General features: G+C 44.7%; 1 protein-coding gene across 1 annotated transcript in view; it reads left to right on the top strand.

Moving 5' to 3' along the window:
* The window catches only part of AGXT2 (alanine--glyoxylate aminotransferase 2), a 988366-nt gene that overhangs the window by 54966 nt on the left and 919894 nt on the right, over positions 1 to 13506 (top strand). Inside the window, exon 2 of the mRNA XM_069627115.1 lies at positions 7568 to 7653. Within this exon, the coding sequence (XP_069483216.1) occupies positions 7568 to 7653 (86 nt within the window). The remainder of the gene's footprint in view (positions 1 to 7567; positions 7654 to 13506) is intronic.

Below are 13506 nucleotides of genomic sequence, written 5' to 3'. Positions count from 1 at the left end.
GTGCATTGAGTGCAACTGATGCTAGGGTGCCTTGGTAGGGATGGTGGTACGTAAATCAGCATGTTTCTTGGTAGTCATGCTTGGGGTCTTGGAGGCAACTGTGTCCTGAGGGGTGCATTGAGTGCAACTGATGCTAGGGTGCATTGGTAGGGATGGTGGTACGTAAGTCGGCATGTTTCTTGGTAGTCGTGCTTGGGGGCATGAAGGCAATTGTGTCCTGAGGGGTGCATTGAGTGCAACTGATGCTAGGGTGAATTGGTAGGTATGGTGGTACGTAAGTCAGCATGTTTCTTGGTAGTCATGCTTGGGGTCTTGGAGGCAACTGTGTCCTGAGGGGTGCATTGAGTGCAACTGATGCTAGGGTGCATTGGTAGGGATGGTGGTACGTAAGTCGGCATGTTTCTTGGTAGTCGTGCTTGGGGGCATGAAGGCAATTGTGTCCTGAGGGGTGCATTGAGTGCAACTGATGCTAGGGTGAATTGGTAGGGATGGTGGTACGTAAGTCAGCATGTTTCTTGGTAGTCATGCTTGGGGTCTTGGAGGCAACTGTGTCCTGAGGGGTGCATTGAGTGCAACTGATGCTAGGGTGCATTGGTAGGGATGGTGGTACGTAAATCGGCATGTTTCTTGGTAGTTGTGCTTGTGGGCATGAAGGCAATTGTGTCCTGAGGGGTGCATTGAGTGCAACTGATGCTAGGGTGAATTGGTAGGGATGGTGGTACGTAAGTCAGCATGTTTCTTGGTAGTCATGCTTGGGGTCTTGGAGGCAACTGTGTCCTGAGGGGTGCATTGAGTGCAACTGATGCTAGGGTGCATTAGTAGGGATGGTGGTATGTAAGTCGGCATGTTTCTTGGAAGTCATGCATGGGGTCTTGGGGGCAACTGTGTCCTGAGGGGTGCATTGAGTGCACATGCTACTAGCTTTATTTGCCAGGATAGTGAAATGCCAGTCAGATAGCTCCGTTGGTTGGGCGCTTGCTGCTGTGATCTATCTTTGATCTGCAGTTTGCAGGTTGAAATCCCGGCAAGGTTGACTCAGCCTTTCATCCTTCCGAGTTCGACAAAATGAGTACCAATTTCGATTGGGTAATAATAATGTATGCACATATGTTCTAGGTAAAGCTCGTTTGGATAAAAGCGCTATATAAATAACACATTATTAATATTATTGTAAGTATGTAAACTGGCATGTTTCTTGGTAGTCATTCTCGGGGACATGGAGGCAATTGTGTCCTGAGGGGTGCCATGTGCGCGTGTGGTACTGGGGTGCATTTGCTGGGAAGGTGGTATGTAAACTGGCATGTTTCCTGCTAGTCATTCTCGGGGACATGGAGGCAATTGTGTCCTGAGGGGTGCCTTGTGTGCGCATGTGGTGCTGTGGTGCATTGGATGGGAAGGTGGTATGTAAGCTGGCATGTTTCTGGGTTGTCATGCTCAGTGGCATGGAGGTCATTTTGTCCTGAGGGTGCCTTGTGTGCGCTTGGTGCTGGGGTGAATTTGCTGGGACGTAGAGGTATGTAAATTGGCATGTTTCTTGGTAGTAATACTTGAAGGGTATGGAAGCAATATTTTCTGAGGGGTATCTTGTGTGCACGTGTGGTGCTAGGGTGCATTTGCCAAGACGGTGGTATGTAAGATGGATTCGTCTTGTAAGTCATGCTTGGGGACATGGACGCAAATGTTTTCTTGAGGGAGCCTGGTGTGCGGGCGGTGCTAGGGTGCATCGACTGGGGCAGTGGTATATATGTATGTTATGTTGTTTTGGTGTTTTATGGATCTTAGTATCCGAAATACATTTTTTGACTGACTGTATATACTCTGTCATAGAGGTGCAGAATTCGGTTGTTTGATTTCTGTAGAGAGGATTGTAGATCTTTAGTTTAAGAACTATTCATTTTTTAATATGAAATGCCAATTGTCAATAATGAACTCAAAAAAAGTACCTTTTCACGTACTTTGTATTGCTGTGCAGTTATGTTTTAGTAGACAATTATTTTGTTGTTCTATTTCTTGTTTTATGTGTTTAAAGTGCTTTTACTACTCCAGCCTCTAACATCCCCGGTTGTCTCTCCTGTCCGCTACTCTACTCTAATTTCATTCCACGCCTCCATGGTCGCCTGCCTCGAGACTAGCCTCGTGCAAAAAAGGTTGTTCCGAGGTAGTAGCTTGCTCAGCAGTATCTGTGCTTCCACCCTCCTCTGCGGAGGTACTGCTGGTATCAGAGAATGTTACCCAGCAGTTTTGGGGTCTACTGGAGCCAGAATAGTTAAAAAGGGGGAGGTTTATAATCTGGGAGCAAATATAGATACACTCTTTCTTTTGAAAAAAAGAATGATGTCTCTTGGCAATTTGGTCGATTTACTTTCTAAAGGTTTTAAAGGTTTTAAAATCTGAGATGAATTTGTTGGCCAAAAATACTCGTTCAGTATGTTCTACCTCTTGTTTCATGCATTGTATGTAGCATCATATCCCTGCTACATTTGGTAGCAATCTGGCTATATCCAATTTTGTATTCTTTGTCTTCTAGGAATAGAACAGGGGCGGTTTGAATTAAATCTCAACATATAACGAGCTAATACAAAATGCAAAGACTGGCTCGAGAGAACTCTTCTCCATTCTGCAAGAACTCAAATCACTTATCGCTCCCCCAGATAACTCCCTCAAAGACGCCACCTGTTGCACCAACATTCAAAAGGCATTATTGGATAAAATGACCCTCCTCCAAACCATACTCGAGAATAAAAAAAAACTCTCACAAGCAGAAACACTGCCCACACCTCGCCCCCCCACTGCCACTTTTCCTTGCTCCCTTCGACTTCTACCCATTCTCAATGCTCGAAGTCACTAAAATCATCAAAATCTTGAAGCCCTCCAAATGCCAAGGCGAAATATGCCCAGCCACCGTCATCAAAGACTGCGTGGCAGAGCGTGCCCCTTTCATTGCATCACTCATTAACAACTTCTCTGCAGGCTCCATCCCCACCAGCCTCAAAGATGCGTGGGTCCTCCCACTCTTGAAGAAGCTCACACTAGACCCCAATATTCCCACAAACTACCGCCCCATCACTACAGTGTCCTTCCTATTAGACAGAGCAGAGTACTAGCTGCAAATACAAAAATATATCGAAGCTAACAACCTCCTTGGCCTATGACAATCTGACATCCGACCAGGATACAGAACTGAATCTGAAATCCTGGACCTTAAAATCCAAATGGATGAAATCATAGACAAAGGGAACAAAACTATTCTTCTACTTCTCCACCTCTCTTCGGCCTTTGGTTTATTGGATCATAAAATACTATGCCAATACCTCGCCACAACAGTCTACTTCTCCTCCAAAGCCACAACCTGGATAGGACAACCTATCCAACTGAATAATGAGAGTCTTCTCCAAGACCGCTGCGGCCCCACCAGCATGCATCACCTGCAGAGTCCCTCAGGGCTCCTGTGTCTCCCAGACACTTTATAACATCTTTACAAAACCCCTCTTCGACCTACTGGATGACCAGGGTGTCTCCTGTACTAACTATGCGGACGACACCCAAATCCTCCTGGCCATCTCTGGCAACTACAATGCTGACATCGATACTTTGAATAAAACATACCAAATCATCCAAGCCTGGATTGCCCAACATGGTTTTTGTTTAAATGATGAGAAAACAGAGTTACTCCTTCTAGGTACTCAAAGCGTCTAAATAAAGTACATAATGACTACAACGCCTTCATCATAGACGGCAATCCTATCTCAGTCTCCAAAGAGGTCAAACCCATAGAGATCTACATGGAAATGCACTTGCCTCTGTGGCAGCATACACGACAAAACTCATCAATGCTTGCAGACCCTTCCTCACATCCAAGAGCTGTCTCACGCTAGCCAGAGCACTGATTCTATCTAAAATCGAATATTGCAATTCCCTCTTTGCAAGATCAACCACCCGCAATATAAAAAAACTCCAAATAATACAGAACAATGCCCTAAGAGCAGCTTTGAACATACCTAATGAAGAACATATCTCATCTGCCAGACGGACAGCCCAGTGAATGCTGGTTCGCAACCGTATTGTGTTTAACATCCTCTCACTAACGCATAAATGCCTGGCAAAAACAGCCCCACCATACCTCTATAACAAATTCTCCAAATCATAATTCACTAGACCCACCAGGACGGCCCACGGCCACCTCCTTGCTGTTCCCAGATTCAAACATAAAAAGTATGGCGGCCGCAACTTCCCAGTGGTAGCAACCAAACACCGGAACGCACTCCCATTACCACCAAGTTCAGAGGCATCCATCTGGTCCTTCCGAAAACCTACAAAACATGGCTTTTTGCACAAGACCAATAATTCTACGGGAGATTTCCTCTACTGTGCACTTATGCTTACCTTCATCTATGTAACTGCTAGCACTTTGGGGTCTGGGCACCCTAACATGTAACTAGCCACCAGACCTTTGCTATTTGTTAATTGTCAATATCACCTGTCGTTCGGCCTCTAAACTTGGGCTCTATTGTACACAGTGCACAGATGCCCCTGGGCCGAGAGTACTATACAAATGCTAAATAAATAAATAAATACTCTCTATACTAGCCTGTCTAAGTTTATTAAACCTACACCAACACTTCTAGCATATCTAATCAAATTTCCAAACCAACAATGAAGACAGAATTTTCTTCGGTTTAGGCTAAACATACTTCCAACTAATCAGGTATTGGCTAAACGTTCATTGTCAAAAGAATCTTCTTGTTTTTGTGAACTATGTGGGATTAATAATGAAATTCAAACTTTAAAGCACCTTGCAATATCATGTCCTGCATGTGCACAAAAGAGATCATTGATGCTAGAGAACCTTATAACCGATCCTTGTTGGTCGTGTATAGATCAACTTTTGGAATGCCTAATCAGTCGACATCAGACCTTATTGACTTTTGGGGTATTAAGATTTTTTTAAAGTATTGATATTGGATTCATTAAATATGGTTTTGGGATGACGATTTTTTATTATTGGATTTTGTCATTTCTATATGGAAATATTTTATTTATTTTTAAGGAGATTGATTATCAACTGTTTAATGAGATTTTATATAGAACTTCTTTTTAAACTAAATGTTTCCTCTTAATGTAGTAGTTCCCATAATTGTATTTTTGTACTTTCTCAGTGTTATCTTTTTTATTAGTATGGTAGTCATTTTGTGACAGGTTAACTCAGGTAACCGGGACACAAACAAAGGGGTAATACTTTAGCTTCCTATGAAATAAACATCATGATACAAGATGATCTGTCTTGTCCACAAATCAATTTTAGCAAATGCCACCAAAGTAAATAGGCGCAGTTCAGCTTCACTCAACCTCAATAGCTCACCTCTTTTCCACCAATTCTTGGTGCTCACATTGCCTCTTCACTTAAAGCTTCACCCTGATCCAAGTTCCCCTCCAGTCTAAAAATATCATCACTGTACATCCTCTGTCCCTACTCTGCCTCTTGTCAAGTGCTCTAAAGCTGCCCCTGTTGGCATGTTACTGTATAGAAATGTGACTGCATACATTTAATCTCCCTGCGTCTAAAGGTTTACATTTGAGCATTCTAAAAATTTACTTATTGGAATTTTTATTTGGCACTAGCCCTACCCAGAGGGTCTCAGAGCGCCTTGCATGGTTCAAATATTGAAATGGTGGGAATTGAAAAACAGAAGTTGCAAAATTGTTTTCAGGAAAGGATAGGAATATTAAGATAGACAAGTGATAGCAGTGGAGGAGGGCAGGGTTTTGTTGGGGGAAACAAGTGTGCTTTGAGGCTGTTTCTGAAAGTGGTGATGGAGGATGCACTGTGTATGCAGAAAGGTGGGTTGTTCCATGCCCTGGGTACCCAGTGTCGAATGCTTGTTTTTGTATGCATCTGAGTTTGCAGAGTGTAATGTCTAGAATGTGTGATCTGGCATGTCTGGTGTTTGTGTGGGTGATTTGTTTGTGTTTGTCATGAAGATAATATTGAGTTTTGATGTGGATGGTTTTGAACACAATGAAGAAGTTCTTTGAAAGCAGTTCGCTGGGTATGGGAAGCCAGTGGAGCTGGGGAGGAGTAGGACTGATGTATGCCTGTTTGGGTAGGTGAGGATGAATCTGACAGCTGTGTTTTGTTATGGCTTTCAGGTGGGCATGGGTGTTGTTGGGCAGTCCACTGAGGGGAGCATTTCTATAGTCCAGCTTAGAGAGAACCAGTGTGTGGAAGTTGTCAGGAGGAAGGATATATCTGATTTTACGTAGGAGGTGTAGTTGTAGATTGCATGTTTTGGTGACAGCGGCTATGTGGTGTCTGAAGGAAAGGTGGGGGTCGATGGTGTTGCCAAGGGACTTGACAGGTGTGGAGAGGGATATATGTGGGTTGTCTGCGGCAAGTTCTTGGATCCAGGGGTGAGGTCGGATTTGTGTCTTGGAGGACAGATGAGGAAGTATTCTGTTTTGGAAGGGTTTGAGGAATCCAGTTGGTGATGGTGGAGAGACAGGTTTTGAGGATGTGGAGTTGTGAAGGGGATGACATATGATATAAAATAATCGTTGTTGTCTCTATGAAAACAGTTCTTTATTTGAATCTTTCTTTTGGTCTATCTTTAAATCTTTTTCATGAATCCTTTTTTTGAATCCTTCGCCTAAAAAACTTGACCTGTTATGCTCATTTTATAATTATGGTACATGTATATGATTCTTATTTGAATGATGTAAGCTGCCATGAGAATTGCATTTTGAATTCATGTTGGAGTCTGTCCCGGGGAAACCAGTAATTGTTTTGCTGTGCTCCCATTCACAGACCACCTTACTACATTTGGGTCCGGAAGAGCCCTTTAGAGTGCATATGAGGGTTACTGTACGGTAACAAATGGTTTTTGTTTTGTCAAGTATATTTGTGTGTCATCTGCTTATTGGTGGAAATGTACATTGTGTTTGATAGGGGCCTTTCTAAGGGAATAAACAAATAGTTTAAAGAGAAGTGGAGATGGGAGGAGCTTTGTGGGACTCCATACGTGACAGAAGTGGGGTATGATCGATAAGGGGGCATGAAGAATAAGTGTGTCCTGTCAGTTGAGTACGGTGCCAGATAGATTCGTCCCTTGGGCTAAAATGTCTAGGAGAATGGTGCGGTTGATTGTGTGGTAGTCTGCATAGAGGTCGAGGAGCATGGGTAGTGCTGTGTGTCCTTTTTCTGCGATATTGTGGTGGTCATTGGGGATGTCCAAAATAGCGGTATCAGTCCTGTGTCCAGGCCAAAATCCAGAATAAATAAACAACTGTAAAGTTTTCTGTACCAATGACCTGCCACATCCACTACCGGACATATCCTGGTTTCTGTAATCCGGTCTCAATCGGGCCATGCACACCATACTTTACTGTGCAGCGGATCTCTTATCTGAGATGCTCCCGCTATAAAATATGTTTTTTCTAAATTGATCTGTTGCTCTCTGGAGCTAGCTTCGTGCTATATCAAACACTGAAAGAAAACATACTTTGCCCCCTTGCACATATCATGTACCATGTGTGCAGTTGGTGAAATCTGATTCTTATTCTTACTCTTTAGGGTCCTGTCTCCAGCTCACAGAAGAAAAGCCTTTTCCTGATCAGATTAAAATGCCACCTTGTGACTTTTCCCCGGTTCCCTACGAGGTAAGAAAAGTAGCTTGTTGTCTTATGGACTGAGTATGCAATAAATCTACTGTGTGCAGACTTGGATGTGATGCACAAAGCAGAACCTGTGACATCCCTGGGATGAGCAGCAAAAGCATTTCTCAAAGTGGACTGACCCTGCATAACATTAAATGTTGTGAACCAGCGCAATTTCAAATGTTGTCCATCAGCAACATGTGAAATGTTGCGAATTAGTGGCCTATTATGAAATGTTAATTAACAGAATGTGAAATATTGTTAATAAGGAGACTGTGACATGTTACTCTTCAGTAGAACGTGACATTTTGTCTGTCAACAGAAAGCAAATGTAACCCACATAACATTCCTCATCACACGTTATAACACAATAAAATAACAGCATTATGTGGGAGTGTGACTTTGTAAAGCATGTTATTATGAAAACATCTATTCATGAAAGGTTGGAAATGTACCAGAAGATTTGAGTTTAATTCAAATGTCAAAGTGTTTTACTGTAAACTGTAAGGAAGGCATGGTATCAAACAGTAAGTCTGATCACAGTTCAAGGATGTTAATTAAACTTTAACTGGGTTTAAAAAAACACTTATCTAATCCTAAATCTAAAGATGGGAGCAAGCGACCATCAAATAATAACGCAGTCCTAGTGATGTCTTGTCAAAATAAACGGGACTAAACTAATAAACCCATTGCCAATCCTTACTTTTAAAAACAAATAGTGTGGGAAACAATGTTATATAAAAGAAAAGTGTTCAAGAAATGATATTTCAGGATATTGAAGCCGTTGGCTTCCCTTCCCCACGTTTAAGGCATGGGATAAGGTGGCACACTCAAGCTTAGCACACTCTTTGGTTTCTCCAGGATACCATTCAAAAACTCAACATCAGGGCCTTCTGTGCCAAAGTCTCTTTGCCATTCAAAGTCTCTTATTCCAGAGGGCCTCATGCAACACAACAGTTCCTTTCTTATCAGGATTTTCATTTATACAACTTCTCGGATGATTTACCTTTAACCCCAGGTCCCCCTCCGCCGGGCTCAGACCCACTTTAACACAAAACCTTCAATTGGTCTCCTTCTTCCGTGCTCGGATCAAATTCATGTATTTTCCAAACTTTCTCTATTTCATGAAGATCAAAGACTTTCGACTGTGCGCAGGATTTTGTTTCACCCGTCGCAGGACCACTTCAATTCACATTAATTTGTTCTCTTTCAATTGATCTCCCTCCGCTGGGCTCGGACCAAATGTATCTACTGTTATTACTTCTCAACTGGATACCTTACAGAGACCTTCGATTGAGCACCCATGCGGTACCGGCCCACTCTGTCAAAGGTATTATACCTTGCTTTAAATTTCAATCACTCATCAGCAGTTTAACTTCCCATGCGTTTTAACAATGTTCCAGCGCTCGCCGTACAATGCTGCTGCTTGCAACCTTGGCTTCAACACAGACTGGTCTTGTATCGGTCTCCCCAACTCACTGCTGTGTTGCTTTCACTGAAAAGGCTTTATTCTTGGAGCCAAGGACAGTACCACGGTGGCTGGAGTACTGATGCTGGAGGGCCACAGGTTTTTCCAACACACAATGCAGGATTCTTCAGCCTGGATTCCTGGTTTTACACTTCCTCTCGAGGTTTCAGGAAAGTAATGGTTCCTCGTCAAAAAGGTCAAGGGAATTTCCCTCCTTGTGATCCCCTTCGGTCTTGCTGCCTTTTCTCTGTTGCTCAGCTGCCGCCTCTAAATTGCTGTTTTCTCATGTGCTTTGCCTCGCTCAGAGTCTGCTCTCGCTCTGCCTTTTATCCGTGTGGGGAAGTATAATGGAAGTCAGGTGTGAGTGATTGTCGATAATTGCCTAACCTCGCCTGACCATAGTATTGGGACATGTCAGGTACACGTCTCAGTTGTTAGTCTGTTTTCCCTTAGGTCGGGCTGTCAGTGAGAAAGTGTTTGTGTTGTAAAGGGGGGAGGGTTGAGTTCCTAAATATTCTATCGGGTAGGATTGGGTAAAGGTGTTACAGGGAAGGGGATACCGCTTCTCATCATCCAGTGTCCCACTCCCCTTAGACCCCTCACCCAGGTGATCCTCCCGCACTGGTCAACCCCCAGGAACTGGATCCCAAAGCGATGGCCGTGACCTGGCCACCTGGAAGACAGATCCCCGGGGAGTAGCGGTGAGACACCTTCTGGTTTCTCACAAAGTGTACCCTGGTTTATGATCTAACTGGAATGAACTACCTGATTCTGGCTGTAAATCTCTAACTGTGAAGAAAAGAAAGTGCGAAGTAAGGTAAAGACAGACTCAATTTTCAAAATGTCCACAGGTTATCCTGAATGGCTGCTCCATGAAATGGTCTCTCCTTTGGTGTCCCAGTAGAGTGACACTGGTCCTTACTGAGGTAATCTCGTTTTGATGCCAGTTTGTCACCCGTATGTGGTCCGCGTAAAATGGTGCAACTCCGTGGGCTGCTGTATAATGTGGTGCTGCTTTAGAAGGTGGAGCCTGTGGGTCACTGTACCAAAATGGTTGTTACAGATGTGAGGCATGCCCTAGAGCCAGTTCAACCTGGGTTTTAAGGAGGAGGGGGGAGGACAGAAGGAGTTTGAGGGGGAATGGGGAAAGACAGAAGCAGGGCGGTAAGAGGTCGGGGGAACAGTTGGCTGGTTGAGACTGCTCACATGTTTTGTCTCCGCAGTAGGAGCCCGTTAAGAAAAGAGATGAGGAGCATCGGAGTGGAGGCCAGACCGCAGACGGGCAGTGTGGAAAGAGATGAGCGGGAAAGGGAATGGTCAACTGCATGAAAGAGGGGGGATACGAGAACAGGGGCAGGGAATGAAGGATCTGGTTTGCAAAGGGTAAAGAGAGAGGCTGGTGTACAGGCTATTGGAGCCTTGGTGGATGAAAAGGGCAATTGCTCGGTGGAGGTTCAAACGGACAAGGTGGTTGAGCCATTGGCGCTCGAGGTATGGGTCTCAAAAGAAAAAGTAGCGGAAGTGAAGGGCAAAGAGAAAAAGCTACCTTACATGGGCATCACAAAACCTTTGGGGGCGCACTTGATGACAGCAACTAAGGCAGGGGAATTTGTGGATGTTTTTAAGCTGCTCCACAGGGAAGTGAGAGCAAGGGTTCTAAGGAAGAAGAGAGAGAACTGGCCGCGCGCCCAAGAGTCCCAGTGACAATTGAAAATTGGACTTCGGCATTTATTATTTACGCCAGTGTCTATTGCGAGAAATTTCCTGAGCGATGCGTGGTCCTACAGTTTATCGGAAAAGGAGGGGGGGCACAAGGTTTGATGAGAGGTTTTGGGGGTGAGCCAAAAGGGGTAGGATAGGGGTGAGGATGTAGACGTTTAGGTAAGAGCAGGGGAGGGCCGCAGGGGGGATGTAACTGGAAAGTTTTAAGGGATGGTGGCTGCAGTTTGGAGGACATGGCCGACGGTGGCGAAGAACTCATGCTTGCCGCACGACAAGGTGAGTTAGCTTTAGGCTGCATGGACGGGGGTGCACTGGGGCCCCTGGTGCAGCTGGGGAAAGAAAATGGAGTAACGGAGCAAGGTGCTGGAAGAGTAATTTATATGGATTGGACTGCATGAACGGGGGCGCAGGTTTGGCCCCTGGTGCAGCGGTGGAGTGGAGTAAGGAAGAAAATGAGCCTGCATGGACAGGGGTGCACTAGGGCCCCTGGTGCAGGTGGGAAACATGGGGTAATGGACGCAAGGAGCTGGAAAATTAAGCTATATGGAATGAACTGCATGGACGGGGGCGCAGGTTTGGCCCCTGGTGCAGTGGCGGAGAGGAGTAATAAAGAAAAAGGCCTGCATGGACGGGGGTAAACGTGGGCCCCCGGTGCAGGGTAGCAACACGGCCATAGTAGGAAGGTGAGGGATGGTGGGGGCAAGGGTGAGCAGGAGGGTAATAAGATAGAGGAGAAAGGGGGTCTACGTGGGATTAGGGCATTGCTTAAAGGATAGGTGTGAAAGGTGCGAAATATAGGGGGACAGGTAGGAGAGGACCGGGGGTGTTTCCGTAGAGGGATAAGGAGATGGCCAGGTGAGGATGGGTTCCTGAGGAAGGTGTTACTAATGGTGTGGGAAAGGGTAGGAGTGTTGAATTAATTGATTTTGGATGAGTAAGGGTCCTGTAAATAGTTGGTGGGGGCTTATCGGTTCATAAGGTGAAGACTTTAGGTCAGTGTAGGTCTGGGAAGTACAGGGTATATTAGGGTTTGGGTAAAAGGGGGCTGTTTGAAATACTGTCAGGGGCCTGGGGGAGGGCGGAATGTGGTGTGGTGGTCGTGAATGGAAAGTGACATTGTAATTTCTGTTTCAGATGCTGCGCAGAGTTCGGGGGAGATGCCGCAGCCTTGGTTTGTGGGCCACGCTTTTGTTAAGTGGGCAGGGGAGGAGTAAGAGAAAAGGGTCTTTTGGCAGGCAATTGGGTGGCAGCTACAAAGTGTCATTGGTAAGACGGTTGGAGGGGTTGAGGGAACACTAGGGGTCTCCAGAGGGAGTGTTCATTCTTGCGGGGGAAAAATGGTTTGGTAAAGAGATACAGGTGGGGGCTCTCCTTAGAAAAATCAAAAGGGATTTGCTAGGGATCCGAGAAATGTGGCCTCAAACATGTGTAGTTTGGACTAAGTGGTTGCCACGGTTGGGAGAGGAACGAGAAGTGAGGGCACGTTAGATCGGGGAGGAAGGGGATAAACAGAGAGTTGGTAAAGTTTTTGTGCCTCGGCGGCGGTACAGGTTGGGGCCACAAAGAAATAGTTTATGAAGGCTTCATGATATTTAGAGAGGATGGTGTCCATTTGTCCGTTTTTGGAAATACTCGTTATTTATCGGAATTTACCTGGTTGGGAGAGATAGGGTAAAGAGTTGGAAGTAGAAAAGAATGGTGGGGGAGGGTTTTCCTGGTGCCGGGGGCATGGCCCCTTTAGATGTGGGGGGAGGGAAGCACAATGGGGGAATGGCGTGGGAAAGGATGGGGGTGGTGCTGTTTGCACAAACTGGCTACCCCGGGGGAACAGGTATTGAACCTGAAGGGGCATGGCCCCGGGAAAAAAACGGGACGCCTTGAGAATTGGTAAGTAGACGGTAGGGACCAAGGGATGGTTAGGGAGGAAGTGGATTTATTTGTTTATTTAATTATTTAATTGTTGGGGAAATGAAAGTGTTAATTATTTATTGTAAAACAAAAAGATGTGGATTATCGCATTCGAGGTCTGTGCGCTAGTATTCACTGTTGGTGTTGATACTGGAGAAATTGAAGTGTGAGCTGCACTACCACCTACGCCAGCCAGTCCACCCTGGCTGGTACCAGAAAATATGTACAAGAGGGGAGTTGAGGTGGAGATGCGCTGAACACCATATGAATAAGGAGCACTAATTATAAAATTGATGCTTTAATTGTTGTAGAAACAGCCGACACGTGTTTCGACACGCAGGTCGTTTTCAAGGCTGAGTAGTCACATGCAACATTTGATTTATCATATTATTCATGACAGAAAAGAGGATACAAAAGATTGTAACAATCACATTGAATTTGAAAAAAGTAAATACAGACCATATCACATAAAGTTAAAAAATAGTAGTGACATATAGCAAAAAAGATAGTGACATATAGCAAATATCATAATATTATATGAATAAGAATCATTGGCATACCGTAAACCATGGTTGGAGGGTGGAGTAAACAGAAGCAAACGGTAGTTGAAAATAATGAAACAAAAACAGAAAATATACAGTAAGAAACAAGCTTAAACATTTGAGGAATACATCCTTCCTTAAATGGAAGAACAAAAGAAACACATAAAAAGGGGATTTCCTTGACCTATGCGCTACAATACCGGAGCCCCCAATCAA

The sequence above is a fragment of the Ambystoma mexicanum genome, chromosome 6p (genome assembly GCF_040938575.1).
Source record: "Ambystoma mexicanum isolate Mex_15411 chromosome 6p, UKY_AmexF1_1, whole genome shotgun sequence".
Classification (NCBI taxonomy): domain Eukaryota; kingdom Metazoa; phylum Chordata; class Amphibia; order Caudata; family Ambystomatidae; genus Ambystoma; species Ambystoma mexicanum.
This window is presented reverse-complemented; position numbering and strand designations above follow the sequence as displayed.